Raw genomic sequence first — 23574 nt, forward strand, 5'->3', positions numbered from 1 at the left:
TACCCATACTTTTTCCACAGGAACCTATGGGCATTTTTTCAGAGGAACCATACACTGGAGAAATTGGGAATTCCTAGCTCTTTCAAGGGCTGTCAGATACAGGGTGAACTACATCAATACCAGGAAATCTAAGGTGCACCATAAACCCCTTTTAGAATGGGGCATGCGGTGGCTGGGTGATAGGATACGTTTTCTAATCTGTTTCACACTGGCTGTCATGGGTCCATAAACTTATGGTCATTCCCCAGTTGCCATGTGCATAATTGTGATAGCAGCTAATAAAACCATTACATTGGTCCTCTGACCAATCAAGTATGAACCATTATGGTAGGAAGGGCCTAGTGGAAGTCCCTGAAACTGTATCCCTCTCCCTTACTCCTTGGCAAAGATAATAAATCAGAGGCCATACCTCATTCCAGTGGAATTGCAGAGATTAATGCCAACTTGAAAGACTAATGGTGACTAAGGAGTTCAGTTAACCAATATGATCCCTTCGAAGCCAGGTGGACCATGGCAAATAATAGTAGACTACTGTAAACTGAATCAAATGGTATCCCCAATCAGAGAAGCTATAACAGATAATGTATTTTTGGTTGAATCGATTAACACCGCCGCTAGCACTTCATATGTGATTTTGATCTAGCAAATATGTTCAGTTCAATCTGTGAGGAAAGAAGATCAAAAGCAATTGTATTCACCTGGGCAGATTGAGTTCAGATTAACTCAAGGCTGTGGATATTTTTCTGTTAACATTCTCAGGGCTGGTTAACTCTCCTGCTCTCCATCATCATATAGTTCAAAAAGACTCTGTTTTTTCCTCGAAACAAAACATTGATCCATTGTATTGATGACATAGTGTTAATTGGATCTAGACAGCAGGTAATGGCAAGTATTCTGGATGCCCTAGGAAAATACATGCGTGCCAAAGGGTGAGAGAAATTACAAATGTTCAGGCACCTGGAACAATGATTATATTTTTAGGAGTTGGGTGATCTGAGGCATACCTGGGAATCCCCTTCAATGTAAAGGAAAATTTTTTGTATCTCTCATCTTCCACTAAGAGAAACAGTATTTTGTGCAGATAGCCTATGCCACATTTGGAAATAGTGTTCTTACTCATTTATCGGGTGACTCAAAAGGCTGCCATTTTTGCATAGGGTCAAGAGAAGGGAGTGCTCAGCAGCAAGTCTAGGCTATGACACAAGCAGCCCTGCCACTCAGGCCATAATGACATGGCAGATCCAAAGGTGCTGGGTGATAGATAATGATGCTGTATGGAATCTCTGGCAGATCCTAAAGAGAGAATCATGGTGCCTGCCTCAAGGGTTTTCTAGTACAGCTTTGCTTTCTTCAGCCAAACCATTTGAAAAGCAGCTGTGAGCAAAATGTTGAGTCCTAGCAGAAACAGGCACTTGACTATGGACTATCAAATGATTTTATGACCAGAACTGCCCTTCAGGAACTGGCTATTGTAAGGTTGGGTGCTCACAGCAACAATCCACTGAACAACAGAAATGGTATACATGGGAGCACATCTAAGCAAGTCCAAAAGTCGCAAGATACATGAACAGATGGCCCAGAGCTCCTTGCCTTTTGTGTTTCTCAGCTCACACCTATGTCCTCTGGGTTATTCTCTATGACTAGCTGATAATGTTGGAGGAAAATACTCAAAACTGGTTAAGCTTGGTATGTTGGTAGAACTGAAAATGGATTGCTACTGCACTGTGGTCCCACTCAGGGAGGAACCCTAAAGGACAGAAATGAACAGAATCCTGGTGGGCAGAGCTTCAATACATGCATTCATCTCCTTTGAATGGAGAAAATAGTCTGAGGTCAGTATAAACGTAGGGGCTTGAGCAACAGTGAATGGTATAGTTGATTGGGTGAAAGGTCTCTAAGGTAGAATATTTGAAGTTCAGTAATAAAGAGACCTGAGGAAGAGGCCTGTGAGGGACCTAAAGGAGTGGGCACAAAGTGTGTGTATCTTTGTGGCACATGTGTGTTTCCGCCAGAGAGTATCCACTACAAGTGAAGCACTGACCAACCAGGTAGACAATGCAGTAGATTGTATTTTTCAAAGATGGCCGCCAATATCCTCCATCTCACATACTCTTCTTGCAATCTGACCTTGACCATTCTCCCACTGAGTGGTGGGATCTGTGTTCCCTTTCCTTGAACCTGGGCAGAACTTTATCATGTCAACCAAGAGAACGTGGTAGAAATGATGTTGTGTGACTTCTGAAGCTAGATCCCAAAAATTCTGCGCATTTCCACCTTGCTCCCTTGGGATGCTCGCTTGGAACCCAGGCATCACTCTGTGAGAAAGCTCAAAGTAGCCCACACAGAGAAACCCTGTGGAAAGAACACGTGTAGGTGTTCTGGCCCACAGCTCAGCTAAGGTCCCTGCTGACGGGCAGCACCTACAGCCAGACCTATAAATAAAGATTCCTCCAGGTGATTCCAGTCATCAGCTGTTGATTGATCCCAAGCTGTGGTCCAAGACTTCATGAAGCAGAGGCACTATGACCTCTCTGAAGGCCTGACATAACAGAATTCCTGTGAGAAAAAATTTGGCTGAAACCTGCTTGTTGAACTGCTGTTTCTATCATGGCCACGAGAGGGAGACCTTGTTTCTTAGGGACCTGCAAGCTGCCAAAACCATATTCCTTTATTGGTCCCTGCCTAGATTGGCAGTGGATTTTCCTTCCTTCTCCAGACCGGGCCTGCTGAGGTCAGATGGCTGAATTAAAGTTTCCTTTTTCTAATCTTATATCTTGAGTATGTGTGGGCTCTGTAAAGATCTTCTCATTTAGGTGAAGAAAAACCTGATGATTAACTTTGCTTGTGTAATGAGAGAATTGGCATGCAGATTGCATATTTGGGTCTGAGGAAAAAGAAATCCAGTCATCTGGGTTTGTACTTCGAAGTTAATGGGTGAAGGCAGAGCATCTGCATCCAGCAGCCAGGTCTTAAGGTCTCTACGAGGTAATATCCACTGAAGTAGAGGAGGCACATAAAGTGAGAGTTTCCATAATGGTCTGCAGAAGCTTTCCTGGGAGAGCTGGGACTTGCGGTTTTTGGATCACCAAAATGCTGCTGCTTAGGCCCCTGGTGCATTTGGTGACAAGTGCAGTGAACTTGGAGGTAAGGGAGGCTGCTAGAAGTCATTTCCAATTGCTTCCTATGGTTTATTCCTATTGACAAATAGTTCACCTTTAGTTTAACTTTTTGACATCATTTTTTGAAATTGTAAATGATACATAATATAAAAGGTATTATCTTAACCATTTTTAAGTATATTAAGTACAGTTTAGTTCAGTGGCATTAAGTACATTCACGTTGTTGTGCAACCATCACCAGCATTCATCCTCAGAACTCTTTTTATCTTGCAAAACTGAAACTCTGTGCCCATTATACAAAAACTCCCCTCACTCCAGCCACTGGCAACCACCATTCTACTTGTTGCCTCTATGAATTTGACTAATCTGGGTACTGCATATAAGTACAGTCATACAATATTTGTTCTTTTGTGACTGGTGTGATGTCCTCAAGATTCATCCATGTTATAGCATGTGTCAAAATTTTCTTCCTTTTTAAGGCTGAACAATAGTCCTTTGCATTATAAGACACATTTTGTTTATTCATTCATCTATTAGTGGCCACTTGGGTTAATTCCACCTTTTAGATATTGTGAATAATGCTGCTATGAACATGAATATACACATGTATGTCTGAGTTCAGGCTTTCAATTTTTCTGGGTATATACCCAAAAGTAGAAATGCTTATCATATAGTAACTCGATTTTTAATTTTTTTGAGAAACTACCATACTGTTTCACAGTGGTCCAGTTTTACATTCCCTGGCAGCAGTGCACAAGGGTTCCAGTTTCTCCACATCCTTGCCAACACTTGTTATTATCTGGTTTTTGTTTGTTTTGATACTAGTCTTCCTAATAAGTGTGAGGTAGGTCCCTTTCCTTTTCAAAGCCTGCTGCCTTTATATATTCTAAGGGATGGGAATGTCACCATAACATCTGCCATAGTCTTTTTGCAACTGACTATTTCTGTTGTCTCTGGTAAGCATAATAATCAAGAAACAACTGAGAGCCCTGTCATTTCCTGAACCCTCACTGGCAGTTGTTTGCTTCTTAGATAGCTAAGAACGTTTGTCTCCTTCCTTGAGGAGGCAATCTGGCATAATACCTGAGAGTGTGGACTATGAAGCCAGATATATGCATTAAAATCCTGGCATTGTCATTTATTAGATCTTGGACAAGTTACTATATCACTGTTTCTTTTCTTTTCTCTTCTTTTCTTTTCTTTTCTTTTCTGTTCTTTTCTTCTCTCTCTCTCTCTCTCTGTCTCCCTCTCTCCCTCTCTCTGTCTCTCTCTTTCTTTTTTTTTCTTTTTCCAAGGTCTCACTCTGTCACCTAGGCTTGAGTGCAGGCACAATCATAGCTCACTAAAGGCTTGAACTCCCGCTCCAGCCTCCTAAGTAGCTGGTACTACAGGTGCGCACCACCACACTGGCTAATTTTTAAATATATTTTTGTAGAGACAGGATCTCACTGTGTTACCCACGCTGGTCTCAAACTCCAGGGCTCAGGTGATCCTTATGCCTTGGTAACCTCCCAAAGTGCTAAGATTACCAGTGTGAGCCACCATGCCCAGTGCCTTCATTTCTTTAGCTGTAAAATGGAGCTAATAATAGAGTTATTATGAGGAGTAACTAAGTCAATACATAAAAACATTTAAAGCAGTTTGTGGCACATGGTTGGCAGTCACTAAATGGTAGCAATTGTTACACCTCTGGGAGATCCCTGAGGCCTTCCCAGAAGCTGATGCCCTAATGCTTCTGTACAGCCTGCAGAACTGTGAATCAATTAAATCTCTTTTCTTTGTAGATTACCCAGTCTCAGGTATTTCTTGATAGCAGTGCAAGAACAGACTAATTCAGAAAATTGGTACTGAAGAGTAGGGCATTGCTATAAAGACACCTGAAAATGTGGAGTCGGCTTTGGAACTGGGTAGCAGGCAGAGGTTTGGACAATTTGGTGGGCTCAGAAGAAGACAGGAAGATGAGGGAAAATTTGGAACTTCCCGGAGACTTGTTAAACTGTTATGACCAAAATGCTGTTAATGATATGGACAATGAGGTCCAGGGTAACAAGATCTCAGATGAAAGTGAGAAACTTATTGGGAACTGGAGCAAAGGTTATTTTTGTTATGTGTTAGCAAAGAACCTGGTGGTATTTTACCCCTGCCCTAGGGATCTGTGGAACTTTGAACTTGAGAGTGATGATTTAGGGTATCGGTAGAAGAAATTTCTAAGCAGCAAAGTGTTGAAGATGTGGCCTGGCTGCTTCTAACAACCAATGCTAATAATGTGTGAGCAAAGCAAGGACATAAAACTACAACTTACATTTAAGGGGAAGCAGAACATAAACATTTGAAAAATTTGCAACCCAGCCATGTGGTAGAAAAGAAAAGCCCATTTGCAGGGGAACAATTCAGGCTGGCTGCAGAAATTTGTATAACTAAAAGGAAAGCACATGCTGATAGTCATGACAATGGGGAAAATGCCTCCAAGGCATTTCAGAGATCTTTGTGGCAGCCCCTCCCATCACAGGCCTGGAGGCCTAGGAGGACAGAATAGTTTTGTGGGCCACACTCAGAGCCCCACTACCCTGTGCAGGCTTGGGACACTGCTCCCTGCATCCCAGCCATTCCAGCTCCAGCCCTGGCTCAAAGAAGTCCAGGTACAGCTTGGGCCACTGCTTCAGAAGGTGCAAACCATAAGCCTTGGTGGTTTCCATATGCTGTTAAGCCTGTGGGTATGCAGAGTGCAAGAGTTGAGGCTTGGGATCTTCCACCTGAGTTTCAGAGGATGTATGGAAAAGCCTGGATGTTCAGACAGAAGCCTGCTGAAGGGGCAGAGTCCTCATGGAGAACCCCTACTATGGCAATGCAGAGGGGAAATGCAGGACTGTAGCTCCCACACAGAGTCTCCACTGGAGCATTGCCTAGTGAAGCTGTGAGAAGAGGGCCACTGTCCTCCAGGGTCTGGAATGGTAGATACGCTAACAGCTTGCACTTGTTACCCGGAAGAGCCACAAGCACTCAACATCGGCCTTTGAGAGCAGCTCTGGGAGCTGAACCCTGCAAAGCTGTAGGGGTGGAACTGCCCAAGATCTTGGGAGCCCACCCCTTGCATCAGTGTGCCTTGGATGTGAGACATGGAGTCAAAGAAGATTGTTTTGGAGCTTTAAGATTTCAGGACTGCCCTACTGAGTTTCAGACTTGCATGGGGCCTCTAGTCCATTTATTTTGACGAATTTCTCCCTTTTGGAATGGGAGTATTTACCCAATGCCTATACCTCCATTGTATCTTGGAAGTAACTAACTTGTTTTTTATTTTATAGGCTCACAGGTGGAAGGGGCTAGCTTTGTCTCAGATGAGACTTTGGGCTTTAGACTTTCAAGTTAACGCTGGAATGAGTTAAGACTTTGGGGAGGTGTTGGGAAGGCATGATTGGATTTTGCAATGTGAGAAGGACATGAGATTTGGGAGGGGCCAAGGGTGGAATGATAGGATTCGGATCTCTGTCCCCACCCAAATCTTATGTCAAAATGTAGCACCAGTGTGGGAGGTGGGGTGTGGGAGGTGATTGGATCATGGAGGCCGTTTTTCATAAATGTTTTAGCACTGTCCCCATGCAGTGGTTCTCATGATAGTGAATGAGTGAGTTCTCATGAGATCTGGTTGTTTTAAAGTGTGTAGCACCTCCCCACTTTCTCTCTTCCTCCTGCTCTAGCCATGAGAAGATGCCTGCTCTGACTTTTGCCTTCCACCATGAGTAAAAGCTTCCTGAGGCCTCCCCAGAAGCGAATGCTGCCATGCTTCCTATACAGCCTGTGGAACTGTGAGTCAATTAAACTTTTGTTTATAAATTACCCAGTCTCTAGCCAGGCATGATGGTATGTGCCTGTAGTCCCAGCTACTTGGGAGGCTGAGGCAGGAGGATTGCTTGAGCCCAGGAGTTCGAGGCTGCAGTGAGTTATAATTGCACTACTGTACTTCAGCCAGGGCAACAGAGTGAGACCCTGTCTCAAAAATAAATAATACATAAATACATAATAAATTACCCAGCCACAGGTATTTCTTTGTAGCAGTGAGAGAATGGACTAATACACCCTCCATACCACACCCTAGTACTTCACCTCCCTTTCCAACTATTGTAGAAGATACTCAGTGTTATCATTTACTGTCTTATAAATGCAAAAATTGAAGTTTAAAGAGGTTAAGTAATTGGCTTAAGGTATCATAGCTGGTGAACAGAGGCGCTGAGATTTGTTCTCCTTTGGTTTGACCCTAGAACCCTCTCCTAACATTTTTTTTTTTATTTTGAGTCTTGTTTGGCAGAATAAATAGCAAAGACAGCATCATCTTTGCTGAGGAAAGATGACTATTATTAGTAGTATGCAAGGGGAGAGTCGTCAGTGTTACATCAGCTTTTCCCCTGTGTCTCTCATCCCACGAATGAAGAGCAGATGTGAAAATTGCTGCCAGCCACTCACTTGTCAGATGAGAACTGACTTGGCTGTGCTTATTACAAAATTAATTTTTAGGTTGTGATGGTTTTAATAAGCCATGTGAAATGTAGATGTCCTCAAGATTTATAAACTTTAATTTAGAAGTGTCTTTGATTCTAATACAAATCTATTTTTACTTACAGTAAGATAGCAAAGCAAAAAGTTTCTGAAAAGGTTCTGGATGTGTCTAAGGAAAATTTGATTAGATGGTCCAGTGTTTCAGTAACACACACAAGAAGCTTCTGAATAACTTGTAAAAGTGAGATGATATGTCCCACTTTGATTTAAATTCCATTACATGTATCCTTAGGAATTAGCAAAAAAAAATTTTTTTTCTAATAATAAGACACATTATTAGATGATTTTGACTCATAAAGAATAAGTTGTTTGAGAATGAAATTTGTCTAGACACAAGTATTGGTTCTGTAAAATGAAAGAAAATATCCAAAATTCTGTGCAACTCTCTGTTAAAAGATAATCCTAAGGCTACTTCAGAGATATTTTTGTTATTCAGGATATGGAATGAGCATGAACATTTGCATTTTAATGGTCACAAGAACCATTAAGGGGAGAAACTCCCAAAATATAATAAGACATGATTTGTTTCAACTCTATGTTGGCTCTGTATGTTTGGAATGCCTTGTAATTTCATATGTATTTGGATGATGTTTATCTTTGCTGTGTCTTTGATGAAATGATGTGTTAAACTAACTTCTTGTAGTACATAAAGGAGGAAATTGTAAAGCAATTTATTTTGTTCTGCAAATGGTGTTACTAATTACAGGTTAGTCTTTTTTCTCCCTCTTATTACAAGAGGCCACGAGACCTCTCCCCAGACTCACAGTTCTACCTTTCATCTTCCTGCCAAAAACACATCTTTGGAGCACAGGCATCTTCCACTGTTACCGACTGAATTGTGTCCCCCAGAATGCACATGTTGAAGTCCTAATCTGCAGGACCTCAGGACCTCAGAATGTGACGTATATGGAAATAGGGCCTTTAAGTAATTAAGTTAAGAGGAGGTCACAAAGGTAAACCCTAATCCAGTATGATGTCTTTATAAAAAGCAGAAATTAGGACACAGATAGGGGGAAGATTATGTGAAGACATAGATAAATGATGACCATCTGTGAGCCAAAGAGAGAGGCCTCAGAAGAAACCAACCCTGCTGATACCTTGATCTTGAACTTCTAGCCCCAGGACTGTGATAAAGTATGTTATTTAAGCCTACCCAGTGTGTGGCACTTCATGAATGGTGGCCCTAGCAAACTAAAAAACCCACCATCAGGTCAGATTCAACAAGTCTATAAGCAAACTGGGTGTCTTCCCCTGTATCCTGCCTGGCATGGGTTCTACTAATGGCCTACCCACTTCTGTTGATGGCACCATCCCTATTTTCCAAGTTTGTCAATGGGAGGAAACTGCCATTTGGGGCCAAGTTTCCTTCTTTTGGGGCCAAACTTCCTTCTCTCTTATAAGGCCATCTAGTATTGTCCCCAAGTTCAATTCAGTCTTTCAGCTAGCTCTTCAGTTTTTCCATTCTTCATCATCCCAGTTCTGAGGCCCTGAAACAGCTTCATTGTCCTGCAGCCCTTAAACCCTGACACCTGAACCTACCTTCTTCTACCTCCTCCCTTGCAAGGTCTATTTAGGGTCCTTCGCCATCACCCAATATTTCATTTCTACATAAAAGATGGTCTAGTCTCATAATTGGTTTTAATACGTGTAACCTGCCTTCTTCAGTGTCAGCTTCATAGCATCATCAAAATAATTTTTCTAAAATACATATTTTTATACCATTTTCCCACTTAAAGACCTACTGTGTCTTATTGCATATTAAAAATAGAAATGTCTCTTCCCTGTATGTGAAGCGCTGTGTCACTTGACTGACCTTCCTTTAGTTATTAAATTAATTTCCTTTACTAGTCCTTGGGTAGATGCTCTGATCTAGTCAGACCATTTCCCTGAGCTCAACTTCCTTTCTGCCTGCCACTCAAGACACATACACATACACACTTAGTTTTCTCCTCTCGATTAGAGGAGGAGAAGCTGTTTCTCTTGGGATATTTTCATGATCCCTCCCTCCAAATTCTACATATCTTTAAAAATCACCTCTCCAACAATCTGAAATTTTTATCCCACAGTTAGCTTCTACATAATCTTGAATACGTGAGCTAGAAGAGAGTTTCCTGCCATTTGGTCTAAACTCACATCCAGTTTAGGACTCCCTGCCCCCACCCCTCACCCCACAGCATTCTTCAGGGATTCGTTCTTTCCTCATCCTGGTATTAGACCACTACTCGATGATGGGCTGTGGATGAAAAAATGAAAGAACTAGCCTGCTCACAGAAGCTTATACTGTAATAGGGAAGATGACAAGTGGTTCAGTTACAAAGCAGAAAAAGTGAAGGGACAGAGGCATGTGTGAGGCAGGTTGGTGATGTGGGGGAGAAAATGACCCTGAAGGGTGAGGAGTTTACCCAGCAGACCGGTCAGAGAAGGTATTCCCAGGAAGAGGGAGGCATGGAACTGTCTTTCTCTTTCTGAATTTCTCTAGCACGTATGAATCCAGTCAACAACACCTGCTCTGTGCAGGCTCCGCTCTTGGAAAATCAATTTTCTGTTTAACAAACATCTTGATATCCTCCAAGCAGAAGATAATTTTTTTTTTTTTTTTTTTAACACGGTCTTGCTCTGGTGCCAGGCTGGAGTGCAGTGGATTGATCTCGGCTCACTGCAACCTCTGCCTCCTGGGTTCAAGCGATTCTCCTGCCTCAGTCTCCTGAGTAACTGGGATTACAGGCGCGTGCCACCACCCCCAGCTAATTTTTGTATTTTTAGTAGAGACAGGGTTTCACCAGGTTTGCCAGGATGGTCTCGATCTCTTGACCTCGTGATCTGCCCGCCTCAGCCTCCTAAAGTGCTGGGATTACAGGTGTGAGCCACCACACCTGGCCCAGAAGATGATTTTTTAAGGAGAAGAGTTATGTTTTCTGTCCTTTTGTATGCCTCACATTGCTTAGTAGTATCAGGCACCAAGTAGGGGCTACTTTATTTGTGTTCTGTTTTAATATAAAGGGGTACTATACACCCATTATAAGATATATATTTTGATTTCCTTTATTTAGTAACAGTGATGATAGATTTGCCCTGCTGTTCAGCATTACAAATTCTAACCATTTATTTTTCCCTGCCTCTATTTCCTCTATCTATTCTTCCATTCACTTTTGTGACAACACTCTATGCCAATAAGATGACTGTGAGGGAAGTGTATTTGGCTATGAAATAAAACCAAACTAACTGGGCTATATGGGAATGGAAGTTGTAGCCTGATGGTTTAAACAAGTAAGTTAACCAGCCATAGACTGGTGGTACATACTTGCTTATTGAATGATTTGAATAATCCCTTTGTAATATTTTAGACGTGGTAAGTTATGATCATTCTGGGATTGGTAAGTCATCACAAAATAATTCTTCTCAGGGTCTTACTAAGACCCTTAGGCTCTTCAAACAGGTCTGCTTCTTCCCTTTAGCTCCACTCACCACTATCTCCCCTCAAAATATTTGGCTTATTTTTGTGGCAGAGTGAAATAGAATGGAGTATTTGAAGATTGGTCTCTTACGGGAAAAGAGAAGTCCATGGCCATTTTTTCTTTTGTAATAAGTGGCAGATGCAGCAGCTAATTATTCCCTAATTTGGATTCTCTCTTCTCCCATACTACTAAAAATAGAACCCCTGATTTTTAGCTGGGCATATGGTTACATAGACTATTCAATTTCCCACACTTCCTTACAGCCTCTTGTGGTCATGTGACTAAATTTGGAGCCAAGGGATATGGGAGAGAGTGATCCAAGCAGCTACGAGGTTGAGTTCTTTAAAGCAAAAAGCGTATCCTGTCCTTCCTGCTTTGTTCATCCTCCCTGGGGATAGAATGTGACTGATGGTTAGTATCCTGGACCATGGAGATGAGGGCAACAGCCTTGAGGTAGAAGAGCAATAAGATAGAAGGAGCCTGGGGCCCTGATTGGAACTACCATGTGAGTCCTAGACTGCTTATCCTAGGAGCTCTTATGTCAAAGAGGAATAAATTGTTCCATGTAAGCTATGCTTATTTTAGGTCTCTATTTCAGCAGCTAATTCATAAGAGTAGGAATTTAAAAATGCTTGTGAGGTTCAGCGTCAACTGAATGATATGAGCAAGATGAGAAACACACTTTTAAAGATATTTAATGATGGTTTTGAAATCAGTACAAAAATTTAAATACAGAAATGATTTGCTATTGACAAGTCTCAAATCTGTCATGGAAACTCAAACAAGTTACCAGTCTGTTCACCGTTCATTGTATTCTGTAAAATATTTGATACCAGTCACCCACTACAGACATTCTTCTCCCCTGTGGGATGTCATACTGCATTAAAACTCTGTATTTACATAACAATAATATGAGTTTGGTCCATTTCACATGGAAGAATCCTGGTTAATTTTGAACTAAATAGGGATTATAGCACAATCCCTAGACTTCAGAACATGTGGTTGTTTCATCTGCTTTTATACTAATATGTTTACATGTTGTGCAGCACTCAAAAGGGAAATACAGGCACATAGATAATTATTTAAAACTCTTTTTTAAATTAAATGGAGTATCATTTAGGTCTGAGATTAGCACCATTGTAGAATGCACAGTATTTGGCATAGATGTTGCTCCTCTTCTGTCTAAAAGTTAGAAACCTATGTCTGATAATACACATACACACACATGCACATGCAGACACACACACACACACACACACACACATATATAGGCAATTGAGTAACAACCAATAAATAAGTTGGAAGATATTTTGAAAAGTGAAATTTGGTTTTAACTAAAAAGATACTTTCTCTCTTGCTTGGTGGGAATTAAAAGCCCATACATGTACAGATAAATACAGTTTTACAAATCACCTCATCTGACTTGCTTTTAAACCATTTCAATGTGGCTGTTTAGCAGAAGGAGCCCAGTGGATCCATGTTTCCCCCATAGTCATCAGCCCAAAACCAGTATCCTCAAGAACAACCCAAAGGATATTTGGCCACATAAATGCTGTCTGCTTTGAAAACAAAGGTTGTGGAGGTCATCTTTTGTTGGGAAAAGATTGTTGTATAATTAGTAGTGACTAAGAACCCCTGTGGTAATGGACTTATTTCTCTTCTTAAAAATTGAGAAGAAATGGTGCTTGTATACTGTATAGGGAAATGAGATATTGGCCAAGAGAAGGATTTTTGTGATGGTAATAATGATTCAGATTTGACAAAGACACATTTCTATGTGTTTTCATACCGTATTTATTTGTGTATTTTTCCATCTATATCTATCCCCTTAACTCACGGTTTTATTTTTGACAAAAAGATATAAGATTCCACCACCATCACCCCACATTATTGCTCCAAGTGACTAATAGAGTCAGCAGCAGGCTAATAGCAAGCTCAAAATGGGTTTTCGGTGTTTTGAGATCAGATTAGGATGCCCAAAGCAGTATGTGCCCAGGCAAAAACCTGGAAAAATATTTATTTCTCTTTTTTAGACTTGTATTGGCCTTTGATTTGTGCCGAGTACAGGATGACATTAAAAATACAGGCTCTTGATGCCCTTTGACATTCTACATTGCCCTTCTACAGTCCGCTTCTAAAGAAACAGTTCTTTTCCTATAATTTTACTTCCTATACCCGGAAGTAGCACATCCGTTTTTAAATTCAAAATTTCAGAATTAATTTTTTTCAAACATTAATTTTTCTGTGTAATTCTGAAACTCCCCCCTCACCAATGAAGTATGGCTTGGATTTTGAAAATTGACTTTGACTGGGTGCGGTGGCTCACGCCTGCAATCCCAGCACTTTGGAAGGCTGAGGCAGGTGAATCACTTGAGGCCAGGAGTTCGAGACCAGCCTGGCCAACATGGCGAAAACCCATCTTTACTAAATATGCAAAAATTAGCCAGGCATGGTGGCGCAAGACTGTAGTCCCAGTACTCGGGAGGCTGAGACAGGACAATTGCTTGAACCCAGGAGGTGGAGGTTGTGGTAAGCCAATATCGTGCTACTGTACTCCAGCCTGGGTGACAGAGTGAATCTCAAAAAAAAAAAAAAAAAAATTGACTTTGGAACCTCAGATTATACATCAATTTGCATACATACTAAACAGAGATATGTCTTCAAAATTCACAGTTACTAAAAATTACTGATATCTCCATGATTAGAACCACACTGTGGTTGTGTGTGTGGTCAAAGGAGGAGAATTTTTAATGCTATATAAGCATAACTGATAACTGCTATTACAAATAAATATTCCACAAATTTGGAAAGTTCAATTGGAGGAAGAGTTTTTTTCCTTGTAATTTCCAGGTGTTTATATTAGTTGGGCCATAGTGAAAATTACATGGAGGAAAGAAAATAGAAAAATAAGTCACAGAAAAAAAAAAAGATGAAATAGAAACTCTGGTGAGTTAATTACTGCTCATGTCTCCCGTCTGGTTCTCTAGCTCCTTGAGGGTTACTGTCTAATGCTCCACGAAAGTGTTTTACCCAGTGCTAGGTACAGAGAAGGCACTGAGTAAATTCACAATGGCCGATTGGTTCACCCATTCTTTTAGAGACAACAGACACACAATTCTGATGAGGACTGCTGTTACTAAAAGACACAGCCTCTGATATGAGAGAGATATCCCTTTGACTAAAGCATTACCAGGGTCCCCAGGGCCCCCTCCCACTGGGGCGGTAACACTACAGGTCTCCCCACCATACATTCCATGTCAAGGTATCTACACAAATACAGAGGAAATTAAGCAAGTAAATACGGTATGTAATTGTTATCGTTGATATTTCTTTAAGGCATATTTATAAATATTTTAAAGTAAACAATATGAGTGAGTGCCTTTCATTAGCTATGATCTTTCATACTGATATATTTTGACTGATCTGAATAAGCAGGTTATTGTGGAAGCATATAACATATAACAGCTAATATGATTCCAGTGGGTACAACCAAGTGTCAGTACTTGATACATAAATCTATTCCATCATTCTCAATTACAGGCTGCTGTGTGGAGTATTAAACATGCATCTTAGTTTTTATTTGTACACGATGGTCCAAATTTTCACTTAAATATAACTTTCCAACTATATAAATGTTTTGAAGCAATTACGTTTTTCATTTGGATTTTTTGGTGCATCATTTTCTTTTCTTCTATAAAATCTCTTTCTTTTCTTTTCTTTTCTTTTTTTTTACATGGGATACAATAAATATCCTGAAAAGGAGGAGTGGACATACTGCCCGGCATACAGTCCTGCAGCCTGTTCTGAGGGCATCTGGAGGAACACCCGGTCTCCGGGCCTGAGCAGCAGCACTGCACTCCCAGACGCCTGGTCCAGGAAGCCCTTTTTGTACTCGTCATACGTGTACATCACGGGCTCGTTGTTCTTGAATAGAGCAACCCACACGTTGCCCCCCTTGCAGTGAACGTGGTATGCAAAGTAGTAGACACCAGGGACCTCACAGGTGAAGATGCCCGTCTGCGGGTTGTAGTTCTGTCTGCCGTTATAGAGCAGTTTGTCAAACTTCACTGGGGCCCCCACCGGTGGGAAAGGTGCGGTTAGCTCGGCGGTAAATGCAGGCATCTCGTAGGCTGGCCCTCCGTTCTTGCCTTTCTTAGCCCCGTAGGCATGGGGGGGTTTCACGCCATCAATTCCCAGCCCCATATCTGGCAGATACTCTCCCTGGGGTGGTGGTGTAGGGGGCATCAAGGCTGGGGGTCCTGGGGGTCCTGGAGGGCCTGGGGGTCCTGGAAGGCCAGGCTGGCCTTGAGGACCAAGAGCACCAGGCTTCCCTGGGGGGCCATGAAGTCCTGCCACTCCGGGTTTCCCTACACCAGGGAACCCAGGGGGCCCTGGGAGGCCAGGCTCCCCTTTGGGGCCTGGAATCCCAGGTGGTCCAATGGGGCCACTAGGGCCCCCAATCCCTGGGATACCTGGGGGGCCCTGTAAACCCTGATCCCCTGGGATTCCTGGCTCTCCCTTAGGTCCGAGAAGCCCTGGAACACCAGGGAGTCCTGGCACACCTTTGAGCCCAGCTTCCCCCTTGGGCCCTATGGGACCTGGCAAACCCCTCATGCCAGGAGGCCCTACTTCGCCAAGGAAACCTGGCTTTCCTGGGAAGCCTTGAAGCCCTGGCTCACCCTTGGGACCTGGTGGCCCCTGTGGCCCTACAATCCCACCTTCTCCTTTGAGTCCAGGAAAACCAATAGCACCTGGAGGGCCCATAGGACCTGGGATTCCAGGCAGGCCTGGCTCGCCTGGAGGACCCCCTATTCCTGGGGCACCTATTGGTCCTTTCTCCCCTCTTGGTCCAAGAGCCCCAGGAACACCTCCCATGCCCCGGTCACCTTTGGGTCCTGGGAAGCCTGGTTTCCCAATCCCTGGAAGGCCTGGAGGTCCTGGTAACCCTGGCAGTCCTTGCTCCCCTTTGCCACCTGGAAATCCTGGCTGGCCCGGGATCCCATCCTGGCCTGGCTTTCCAACTCCAGGTATCCCAGGAGGTCCTTGAACCCCTGGTACCCCAATAGGGCCTTGTGGCCCAGGTTCTCCTGGAGCCCCTGGCTTTCCCAGGGGGCCCTGGGGTCCAGGGAAGCCTGTCACTCCTGGTTTGCCCACTCCTGGCAGTCCAACAGGGCCGGGAGGGCCATGCATCCCTGGAGGGCCCTTTACACCTGGTGCACCTGGCATCCCGAAGCCCTTGTCTCCTTTAGGACCCCGAAGGCCTTGAGGTCCTGGTAGTCCTTTGGGTCCTCGATCACCCTTTGGTCCTGGTTGCCCTGGTAACCCTGGCCCACCTGGCTTCCCAATGCCAGGAAGTCCGTGAGGCCCTGGAGGTCCTTGTGGTCCTGGGATCCCCATAGGCCCAATTTCCCCTTTCTGTCCAATTTCTCCTTTTGCCCCAGGCATGCCCATGGCTCCTGGCTTCCCTGGCATTCCAGGCATACCTGGCTTTCCAACTCCTGGATATCCCTGTGGCCCTGGTTTTCCTTTAATTCCAGGTATCCCATGACCTGGCAAACCAGGGGGCCCAGGTGGTCCTCTTGGGCCAGGCTCTCCACGGGGACCTTGTTCCCCTCGTAAACTGGCTAATGGTATTTCTACTGGGAAGAGAAGAGAGAGAAGGGGTATGGGAGGAGAGAGAGAGATTGATTAGTAGATTGTCTCTCGCATCAATGAAGTACTGACAACCATTATTTATTTCTGACACATTTGCCTAATACTTACCAAGAGGAAAGACTAGGAATAATATGCTCATCTTCTAGAACTTAAAAATCAGTCTGGGTGTGGTGGCTCATGCCTGTAATCCTATAGCTTTGGGAGGCCCAGGCAGGTGCATCACCTGAAGTCAGGAGTTCGAGACCAGCTTGGCCAACATGGCAAAACCCCATCTCTACTAAAAATACAAAAATTAGCTGGGTGTGGTGACATGTGCCTGTAGTCCTAGCTACTTGGGAGGCTGAGGCAGGAGAATCACTTGAACCCAGGAGGCAGAGGTTGCAGTGAGCCGAGATTGCACCACTGCAGTCCAGCCTAGGTGAAAAAGCGAAACTCCGTCTCCAAAAAGAAAAAAATAAATAAGAAAGAAAAATCAAGCTGACAATTTTTTTTTTATGTATTTGAGGTATTTTTTTGATAACTGATACGTGAAGCTGCTTGTATCAGCATTGGTTAAGTAAAGAAGCTAAAAAGTAATGAGGAAACATTTTTCCAAGTATAAAACTTGGAGATACTATGGTGTGTTTATTATAGTGAATTTGGAAGATTCAAAGATGTATAAAGAAAAATCAAATTTGCCTATAAGCCCACTACTCAGAGATAACCACTTAACATGTATATATATTTTCATCTCATTTGTTCTGTGTGTGTGTGTGTGTGTGTGTATTTTAAACAACATTGGAGTCATTATCCAAATTATAGTTGTATTTTATTTATGGGGTGATACTATGTGATATATAGTATCACAAAGTGATACTGTGAGTCATGAATACAATGTGGAGTAATTAAATCAAGCTAAATATATCTATCACTTCAAATACTTATTTTTATCTGGTGAGAAATTTGAAATTTACTCTGTCAGTGATTTTGAAGGGTGTAATACATTATTATTAACTATACTCACTATGCTATGCAATAGATATCCAAAAAACAACTTATTTCTCCTGCCTAACTGAGGCTTTAAACCTTTCATCATCATCTCTCCATTCTCTCCCTCCTACCCTACCCCAAGGCCTCTGGTAACCACCGTTCTCCTCTGGGTTTCTATGAGTTTGATTGTTTTAGATTCCACATTTAAGTGAGAATATGCAGGATTTTTCTTTCTGTGCCTGGCAAAGTTTTTAAATATAATAATTTATGGTCAAAATATTTCCTCTTATGCTTAAATACAGTATGATGTGGAATATAAAAGGAAAGAATAGAGTTATTTTATTTTGTGTGTGGTTCAGTAACATCTTACCTTTAGAATCAGTAGATTTGCTTAATTTCTTCAATGTGCTATGGGATTTCCTAAGCCTCAAATATTAGTTCATTAATTTAACAAATACTTTCTCATATGCAAATCTGGCTTTTAAGTAGGAGAGCTAAGATATTTTAGAATGATAAAACAGTATGGATGAAGTCGAGAGCTTGGTTTAGGAGCAAGAAGCTCTGCTTATCTTTCTGGTCTTGGCGTGAGATTGTGACTGGGTCCCTTAAGCCATGAGCATCTCTGCTTGCCTGTCTACACACAAGAATAAGAATAAGATAGCCACACTACAAGATTAAATGTGAAAGGTGTCACTGTTTCTCAAATTGTTATTGAAATACACAGCACATGCCGTTAGAATGAACATGCTGTGCCTTTCAGAGAAACACAACTCTGGATCTCCCATGCTGCTGGGACTAATGGATAACATGGAGAAATGAAATGTATGGTCCCAGTATCTTCTTGGCATAATGCTTATGTCACTAGTAGCACCTTAATCCTGACCATTGTACTTTTCACTGACTTACTGTCTGGGAATAAAATACAAACAGAGAATTCATATTCTTTTAAAATATGAGTACCCATCAGAGTAAGTACAAGAAGTGCCAAAGGCCAGGCAAGCCATTCAATAAAGGAAGGAAAAGAAATGTCTGAGATAATCTTCTAAGTATAGTACGAGCTCCTAAAGAGTAGAAAGTCAGTAATACTTTCTTTATGTGAATAGATATGATTATAGTACTATTCAGGCATGCTATTTCTAACCAGTGAATTGTGTAGTTAACTGTATTGAGTTATTTGGGGAAGAGTAGGAGAGATGAATCAGGAATCCCTGGTGTCTAGCACAGTGCCTGGAACACACTCTGTTCTTACTGAGGATTTGTTGAATGAGCAGTTGTAGTAACTCCAGTTTCCTATGGTGCTTTAGCATTTACTCAGCACTTTGCTTAGCATGTATGTCACTGATTGTATCAACAATCTTATTTTACAAATGAAGAAAAATAGGCTCAGAAAGGTCAAATGAATAGGTCTCTTTCATTTCTAGCATCCAGGCATCTAGGCCTCTAAGTTCCAAATCCAGTAGTTCTCCAGAGGTGGAGCTTCCTGCCATTGTAGGGACTAGTGGGACTGGCTCCACTTCCTCAAAGGTAATTGCTCCTCTGATGCAGCAAATGCTAGGTTTCTGAGAACTCCAGACAAACGAAATGAATTTATTGTCCAGTGTCTATCACACTGAGGGGCATTTTGTAGGTGCTAAATAAATATGTCAAGAAAGCAACAGGAGAGATTTTCAGGTGTCATCCCTAGATGTAGTCTGTACTCTTAGTTTCCTTCTGTTGATCTATTGATTGACATATGTAATTAGAGTAGTATTAAAAACACTTGCACTTATCTAATACTTTGTTCGCAAAATGCTTTCATGTGACTTTTAACACAGCAGGTCCTTACAACATTGTTCTCTTAGTTCAGAAGACTGACTTGTCACCTTTCTTTGTTTTCACTGCTTTAGCTCCCAGCATCTGGCCCAGAGCCTGACACAAATAGGTGCTCCCTATAGAAAGTTGCTGAATGTTTGAATAAATAAAATAATAAGAGGATAGACTATTTGTGATTTAACATATTTTATTTCATCTGATGCTATTTAAAATAATAAAGCAAAACATAAATGGTAATCTTATCTGTATCTTTAAGGTTTGAACTTTTCAAGAATATGGTTTAGAACACAGTAGGCATTTTAAAAATGCCAATAACAAATTCTAAAACTAAAGTTTCTCAAATAGATCTTCCCCCTCTGATCCCATAATTTAGAGGTTGGGAAAGCTGTTGTTTTATAACAGCCTGGGAGTGTGATATTACCTTTGCCTTTCTTGGGTACTGCTTCCTTGCCCATTCTTGGCGCCGGTTGAATCTCCTTCATATATTGGGGTAGGTGCGGATACTCTTTGCCATACTGCAAGTGGGGCATCTCCTTGCCCATGGCAAGGCCATCTTTGGCCAAAGGTATGTGAGGTACTTGTTGACCCAGGGGCTGGTATTGTGGAATTTGTGGTGGCATCTGAGGAGGAATTTGAGGTGGCAGCGGCTTGATCCCATAGTAGGCACCAGCCTGAATGAGCCTGATGGAGCTCAGGGAAATGGTAAGCAGCACTCCCAGCAGCTGCAGAGGGCCAGGCAGCACAGCCATCACCTGTGGGAGGAACCAATGCACCAACTTGGTGAAACTCTGCAAGGCCAGGTGACTTAAGTTTATTTAGAGATAGAAGCGGGGAATAAAAGGGAAACAGTCTTTAACATCAGAACTTCATGATAGAAGGCAAATGAAAAGGAAAATGCTACCTTTCTATAGAAAACAAACAAGTGAAAAATAGAGCAGAGTGGAATCTGTCAAACAAAGGCAATTGGTGGGAACACAGACTATGGGAGAGACTACTGGTTGTCCCTCATATCGATTCTGCCTTTCTTCCCCTGTTTTCCCATCTTCACCTGGGAGTTGAGCAGCCCAGAATGAAGACATTTCAGCCAGGCAGGGCCATTTCAGCCATTCTGGCCAATTGTGTGTAGTTGTCATGGGTGTACCTTCCAGGAAGAATCCTAAAAAGGAGTGGGCATGTCTTCCCCTTCCTCCTTCCTTCTTGCTGGATTGCTGATATATTGCTGGAAGCAGACCACACATCTTGGACCATGAGGTGAATGCAGTGCATGGAGGATGACAAAATAAGCTAGAAGAAACCTCAGTCCTGGTTGAATACAAGATGCCGTACCAATCCTTAAATCTGGACTTTGTTTACCCAAGAGAGAAGTGAAGTTCTATCTTCTTTAAGCCACTGTTAGTTTGGGCAGTCTACATTTGCATGAAATCTAATCCTAACAGAATACATTCTGATAAAAGGAGGCAAAACTGGTGGCAAGTTAGGCTTTGTTAGTAAGTGCCAAAATTAAATTCTAAATGGAAACAGTTAATAATTTATAGGCTTTATGCTACAGTAGAGGTTTTTCATCTGCCAGATGAGGGCTGCTTTGATGTAGTCTCAAACAAGTGTAAATGTAAAGAGCAAACTGCAACAAAGACTGCGGAAGTCTTCTGAATTGAAGAGAAAAATGCTTCTTCATGTGACAGTATGAAATGTTTTAAAAATCACTATCATAATTATGCACCTTTATTTCTTGTATTTAAATACTATGAATTCATTGGTTTAGAAATTGGTTAATTGGACCATTAAAGTCTATCTTTGTCCTTTTATGAAAGAAAGGAGTTTACGAAGCAAATTAGTTGTATAAATACGAGGGAGATGTTTAACTATTGATAAGAATATGCTGTTTCTAAGCCCATTAATAGCACTCTTTACAAATTGGCAGTAAACAGAATTAATATAAATGGGGCTTATCTGTTTATAAAAACCAGCTTGAAAAGACCTGTGTTTGGAAACGCCCTAGGCCTAAAACCAGACAGCCAGATAAGTGCATTGTTGGCAAACGCACACTAGAGGGCCAGTGTGGTACACACTTAGGTCTGTTCAATATTCTGCCTGCCCAGCCCCGTCCCCTGTAGTACTAACACTGGGCATACACCCATTACATGCTCACACTTTATTAAGGGACTTAATGAAAATTTGAATCTTAAGGGGCATGTCATCATAATGCTAGAGAGAGAGAGAAGTGGCAAGTTTCTCACAATTTTTAATGTAAGTGTCTTCTGGAAAACTTTGAAAAAACTTCTGTCTATAAATAATTCAATTTCCATTCTCACAGGAGTTGTTTTCTTTGCGTTTGTCTTACTTAATTCTGGATCATAGTTTTCCACTTCTTAGAAAATGTGCGTTGATTTTGCAATATCCTATTCAAGGGTAATGCCAAGAGTGTAAACAGCCCACAAAAAGATTGGTTAATAAAAAGCACCTAAGAAAATACTTAAAATGAATCCCTATCACAAAGTTCAATGCTTTACAATTTTTCTAAATATACTAACTAATCATTTTTCCTCTGAAAAAATGAAGAAACAGTTGCTAGGCCCATTTGGGAATACTAAGATGAATATAATATGGTCAGTGGGCCTTACCAACAAGGAGCTTGTACTCTTAGTAGGGGTGACAGATGTGTAAACTGTTATTGAGTGGCAAAGGATATCTAGCAAAAAGTAAATTTTCCTCCTACTTCTGTTCTCCAGTATCTAAAATCCCTTATATTTGAAGCAACAATTTTTCCTCATATTTTTCAGATAGTCTGTGGATATGCACATATAATATACACCCCTTTCAAACATAAGTTGCAGTATACTATACACACTTCTATTTTTTGCTTTTTTCACTCAAAGATCAGTACTTATTTCTTGTCTGGTTATGTGTATCTAAACAGATTTCTTTAAGTTCTTCATTTATTAAAATAAGACTTGGAGGTTCTCTTAAGTCTTGTTTAGCTCTAACATTCAATGTCTGCAAGACAGTTACTAGAGATCTGAAAGTGTTAGTCCATACCAGAAATGTGTGGTAATATCTGGTAATGTATAAGCTGGTGCTTAATTCTACTTTTGGGGATGAATGAATTTGGTTATTGAACCCCAGACTTGTGGTAAAGTCTGTAATAATAAGCTAGCATGTTTGGCCCTTCACCCTTCCATCAATTCAGTGGATGTGTTGGATTATACTTAACAATCTTTAAACCAGGACAATCTAATGAAATACTGGAAAACTGGAAGGAGATGAAATGCCTGGAAGAATACCAGTTGAATTATTTCCTCTCATAGGCTTGGCCTTTCTCTCCTCTAAACCAGCTCCTTAGGTCTGCCATCTGCCATTTCTCTGGCTCTTTATCTAAATAAACTTTGTTCAGTTTTAACTTGAATATTTATGTAAGGGCCCTCGTTAGAATTTACCGCTTTACTTATTCCTACTAATTTTTCTCCTGTCCCTGAGGATATTTTTGGTGGTCAAAGTGGTGTGATGGTTCTCCCAAATCACTGAAAAGAACATCAAATTTGGGTAACTTTATACAAACACCTGGCGAGAAAGAAGGAACCTGCAAATTTTTGCTGGGAAGAAATCGTGATAGTGGGTTTTCATGCCTCTCTTTCTGGGAATGTGGAGCACAATAATATTGTGAGTTCTCCTTAATATTTTCTTTGATTTCTATTTGTTTGACAGCTGGGTGTGTGTGTGTGTTTGTGTTCTTGAACATAAGCATATCTAAACATATGTAAACATTGAATCTTTGCCAGCCAGGCTGGCTTAGTGATGGGTGTCATGTCATATGACAAAAGCACTGTCAAATAAGTCAAAAGACTTGTATTTAAGTTTTGACTCTGCCATTCTTCATGCCTATGACCTTGGACAAGTCCCTTATCTTAACTAAGCCTCAATTTTCTTACCTATAAAATAGAAATTATAATCTCTGTCTATCCCTCAAAGCTGTTCAGAGGTACAAATGATAATATGAATTCTTTGTAAGCTGAAAA

General features: G+C 41.5%; 1 protein-coding gene across 5 annotated transcripts in view; it reads right to left on the reverse strand.

The window, feature by feature from the left end:
• Positions 1 to 11721: 11721 nt before the first annotated feature.
• Positions 11722 to 23574, reverse strand: part of LOC105477469 (collagen type VIII alpha 1 chain) — a 150299-nt gene continuing 138446 nt past the window's right edge. For 3 of the 5 annotated variants that reach the window (XM_011733975.3, XM_011733972.3, XM_011733973.3), the window contains 2 exons: positions 19983 to 20313; positions 11722 to 16764 (listed from right to left, as the gene is read on the reverse strand). In XM_011733975.3, the coding sequence (XP_011732277.1) occupies positions 14855 to 16764; positions 19983 to 20310 (2238 nt within the window). In that variant the 5' untranslated portion in view covers positions 20311 to 20313 and the 3' untranslated portion in view covers positions 11722 to 14854. The remainder of the gene's footprint in view (positions 16765 to 19982; positions 20314 to 23574) is intronic. The other 2 variants (XM_011733974.3, XM_011733976.3) reach the window with 2 other exon arrangements.

Source organism: Macaca nemestrina, chromosome 2, assembly GCF_043159975.1.
Source record: "Macaca nemestrina isolate mMacNem1 chromosome 2, mMacNem.hap1, whole genome shotgun sequence".
In the NCBI taxonomy this organism is placed as follows: Eukaryota; Metazoa; Chordata; class Mammalia; order Primates; family Cercopithecidae; genus Macaca; species Macaca nemestrina.